The 3,684-nt window shown below is 38.6% G+C and overlaps 1 protein-coding gene across 2 annotated transcripts in view; it reads right to left on the bottom strand.

Annotated features, from left to right (window-relative positions):
• Positions 1-3,684, bottom strand: part of Gemin2 (gem nuclear organelle associated protein 2) — an 18,291-nt gene that overhangs the window by 6,057 nt on the left and 8,550 nt on the right. Inside the window, exons 6-7 of one of the 2 annotated variants that reach the window (XM_031355329.1) lie at positions 3,629-3,673; positions 1,947-2,015 (exon numbers count right to left, since the gene is read on the bottom strand). In XM_031355329.1, coding sequence (XP_031211189.1) covers positions 1,947-2,015; positions 3,629-3,673 — 114 coding nt within the window. The remainder of the gene's footprint in view (positions 1-1,946; positions 2,016-3,628; positions 3,674-3,684) is intronic. The other variant, XM_031355330.1, reaches the window with a different exon arrangement.

The following is a 3,684-nucleotide window of genomic DNA, read 5'->3' as shown; positions in this document are numbered from 1 at the left end:
AAAAAAAAAAAACCAAACAAACAAACCACAATTTGGGGGCTGGAGAGACAGCTCAGTCATTAAGAACACTGCTTGCTCTTCCTAGCACCCATATGGCAGCTTGCACCTGGCTATAACTCCAGTTCCAGAGGGATCCAACACCCTCACAGACATATATGCAGGCACATTAAAAATAAATATATAAACATTGAAAAAAAATCACAATATTCTGGGGCTATCTATAGCAATAGTCTTGAATGCTATTTTAATTATAAAATATAAAAGTAATAATAGTTTATACACAAAAATGTTAAGAAAATTAAGAAAATAGAAAGAAATATATCTTGTCTTTGTCATCTAGATACAATTTCTGATTTTTGAAATGTTTGGAACTCAGGATGTTACAATATATAAGATGATTAAAACTATGCGAAAGACAGGTCTGACCCTAGAAGGCAAAATCAGTAGCATTGATTTTAATGTGTATCATCTCATGAAAAAATATATACTTAAAACTTGTTTTTATTGAGACAGTAAAAAAGTAGGCCTAGCTGGCCCCAGGCTTGTTATGTAGCCCAGGCTGGCCTTGAACTCAAAGTGATCTGCCTGCCTTTGCCTACCCAGCCCTAGGATTACAGGTTTATGTGCTACTCCATCTGATATGAAAGAGTGGCTCTCAGAAGACCACACCCAGCTTCCTGGTTTAGAAAGTTTTTTTCCCTTAATGCCTGTGCTTAAATTTTGTATTACATTATCTTTTTTAAAAAAGTATTTTATTTTATTTTTTAAATATTTATTTATTTATCATATACAAGTACACTGTAGCTGTCTTCAGATACTCCAGAAGAGGGCATCAGATCTCATTACGGGTGGTTGTGAGCCCCCATGTGGTTGCTGGGATTTGAACTCAGGACCTCTGGAAGAGCAGTTAGTGCTCTTAACCACTGAGCCATCTCTCCAGCTCTTAAATTATCTTTAATAAACTCCAATACCACTTCATTTTTAAAAAGTGGCTTAAGGCCGGGCAGTGGTAGCACATGCCTTTAATCCCAGCACTTGGGAGGCAGAGGCAGGCGGATTTCTGAGTTTGAGGCCAGCCTGGTCTACAGAGTGAGTTCCAGGACAGCCAGGGCTACACAGAGAAACCCTGTCTCAAAAAAAAAAAAAAAAGTGGCTTAAAAGAATGAAAAAGCCCCAAGTGAAGTTATAGTGTTGAAGTGAGACCTCTGCCTCCAACAGACTGTGTGACTATAGACAATCTACTAAACTCAGCTGTATTTTACTACCTGTAAAATGGGGCTGACAGCTCATAAATTCTTAGTTAGTGAAGAACTGTATACAATGGTTGTAGAATAATGCATGCAATGTAGTGCTTGCTACCATTGTTTGCACCTTGTTTATACTTTTTTTTTTAAAAAAGATTTATTATTATAATTTAGTACACTGTAGCTGTCTTCAGACACACCAGAAGAGGGTGTTAGATCTCATTACAGATGGTTGTGAGCCACCATGTGGTTGCTGGGAATTGAACTCAGGACCTTCGGTAGAGCAGTCGGTGCTCTTACCTGCTGAGCCATTTCCACCAGCCCCTTGTTTATACTTTTGAGACAAGATCTTCTTCTGTAGTCTAGGATGAGCTGCAGTTCACTATGTAGCTGAGACTGTACTCACACTCCTGTGTCTGCCTCTCAAGAACTTCAATTTACAGATAGATGGCATTACACTCCTAGTCCCTATGGTTTTCTTAATAAGGAAAATATACTGACTTATCTTCTGGTATAAGGTCCTTATTTGTATACAAGATTTGGATCTTATATGCAGAACACATGAGTTCTTATATGTGCACACATATATATACATATATATATATAAATATTTATACATAAAAATACATAAACTGTAGTCACACCTCACATAAATAAACATCAGTTTGCCTGTATAAGAAAAAGAAAAAGATGTAATCTTACTAATTCTGGAGTAAAGTCTCTTTCTCCAAACCAATTACTTAGATATTCCAACACACTAGTAATGGTTGCCTTTAAAAAAAAAAAGAGACAAAGATTAGGGGGCAGGGAGAAGGAAGGGAGGGAGGGGTGGGAGGGGCAGGGGCAGGGGCAGGAAACAGTGACATAAGAGGTAAAATACTGAGAAGTTCAACGTGAGTTCTATTAACTGTGGTTAAAAAGCACCTGAGGGTTAAAATGGCTTTGTTCTTGACACCATGAGTAATGAGTAATTTCATTAGATGGCTTACACCTAGCAAATGGCTTTTTGTTTTGTTTCTTGAGACAGTGTCTCACTATGTAGCCCTGGCCAGCCTGAATTCTCAATATGGAGCAGGTTGGCCTGGAACTTGTGACCATCCTCCTGCCTCTGCTTCTGGACTGCTACTATTTACAGGAATGAATTTACTACATACATGGCTAGACAGTCTTTTAAAGAGAAATATTTTTTATACTCTCAAGTATATACTTAGGCTTTAAATAAGAGGCTTAAAAATTAGTTTGTGGGCTGGAGAGATGGCTCAGCAGTTAGGAGCACTGACTGTTCTTCTGAAGGTCCTGAGTTCAAGTCCCAGCAACCACATGGTGGCTCACAACCATCCGTAATGAGATCTGACGCCCTCTTCTGGTGTGTCTGAAGACAGCTACAGTGTACTTACATATAATAATAAATAAATCTTTAAAAAAAATTAGTTTGTAACAAATTTCAAATACCTCTACAAAAAGATCCTTCAGTTTCCTTACCAATTCAGATTAAGTTGAAAACCAAATCTAAAGAGAAACAAACTTGGCTGGAGAAGGATGTTTTAAAACTGTAGAAATGAGGGGCTGGAGACATGGCTTAGAGGGTAAGAGCACTGACTGCTCTTCCAGGGGTCCTGAGTTCAACTCTCAGACACCACATGATGGCTCACAACCATCTGTAATGGGATCTGATGCCCTTTTCTAGTGTGTGTTTTAAGACAGCTACAGTGTATTCATCATATATATCAAATAAATAAGTAAAATCTTTTAAAAAAAGCCTATAGAAACGAAATTATCAATGCTTCAGACTATTTCCTTACTTAAATGGCACTGGGCACTTAGCTATAACTCCCAGCCCCTTTCCTTGCTGAGACAGGTCTCTCTACAGAGCCCTTGCTATGCTGGAGCTTGTTACGTAGACCAGGCTGGCCTCAAACGCAGAGATCCACCTGCCTCTGCCTCTTGCATGCTGGGATTAAAGACAAGCACTAATTGGCTTCACTGATCCACAATAGAAATCCCATTTGTTTTCCCCTTTTGGTCCAATAAGTTATCAGCCGTCACGGACTACATGCTGAGGCAGGCCCTTTACAACTAGAATTGTGTCTTGGCCTTAATTATTAAGTTCTGGATGTAGACTAAGCACTTATAACTGAAATGCACACAAACGAGTACTTAGCACCACGCCAGGAACACAAGCTCCACTGTCAGGGATCCTTTGTTATGTGATGAAATTGTTTCCTCAGCTGTAAAACACAGCTATTAACATTCATTTCCTACACTAAATGTAATCAGAATCATTGCAGGCCTAGCATAAGGCTGTAAACAGTGGATAAATAGATTCAAACCCTTTCATATGCACTGTAAGCAAAAGACTGTATATATTATTTGATGGCATTTACCTGATTCATTCTGCTTACGATACTAAGGAAGGGAGGAAAACCAACCTAAAAAAAAA

The sequence above is a fragment of the Mastomys coucha genome, unplaced genomic scaffold (genome assembly GCF_008632895.1).
Source record: "Mastomys coucha isolate ucsf_1 unplaced genomic scaffold, UCSF_Mcou_1 pScaffold6, whole genome shotgun sequence".
NCBI lineage: Eukaryota > Metazoa > Chordata > Mammalia > Rodentia > Muridae > Mastomys > Mastomys coucha.
This window is presented reverse-complemented; position numbering and strand designations above follow the sequence as displayed.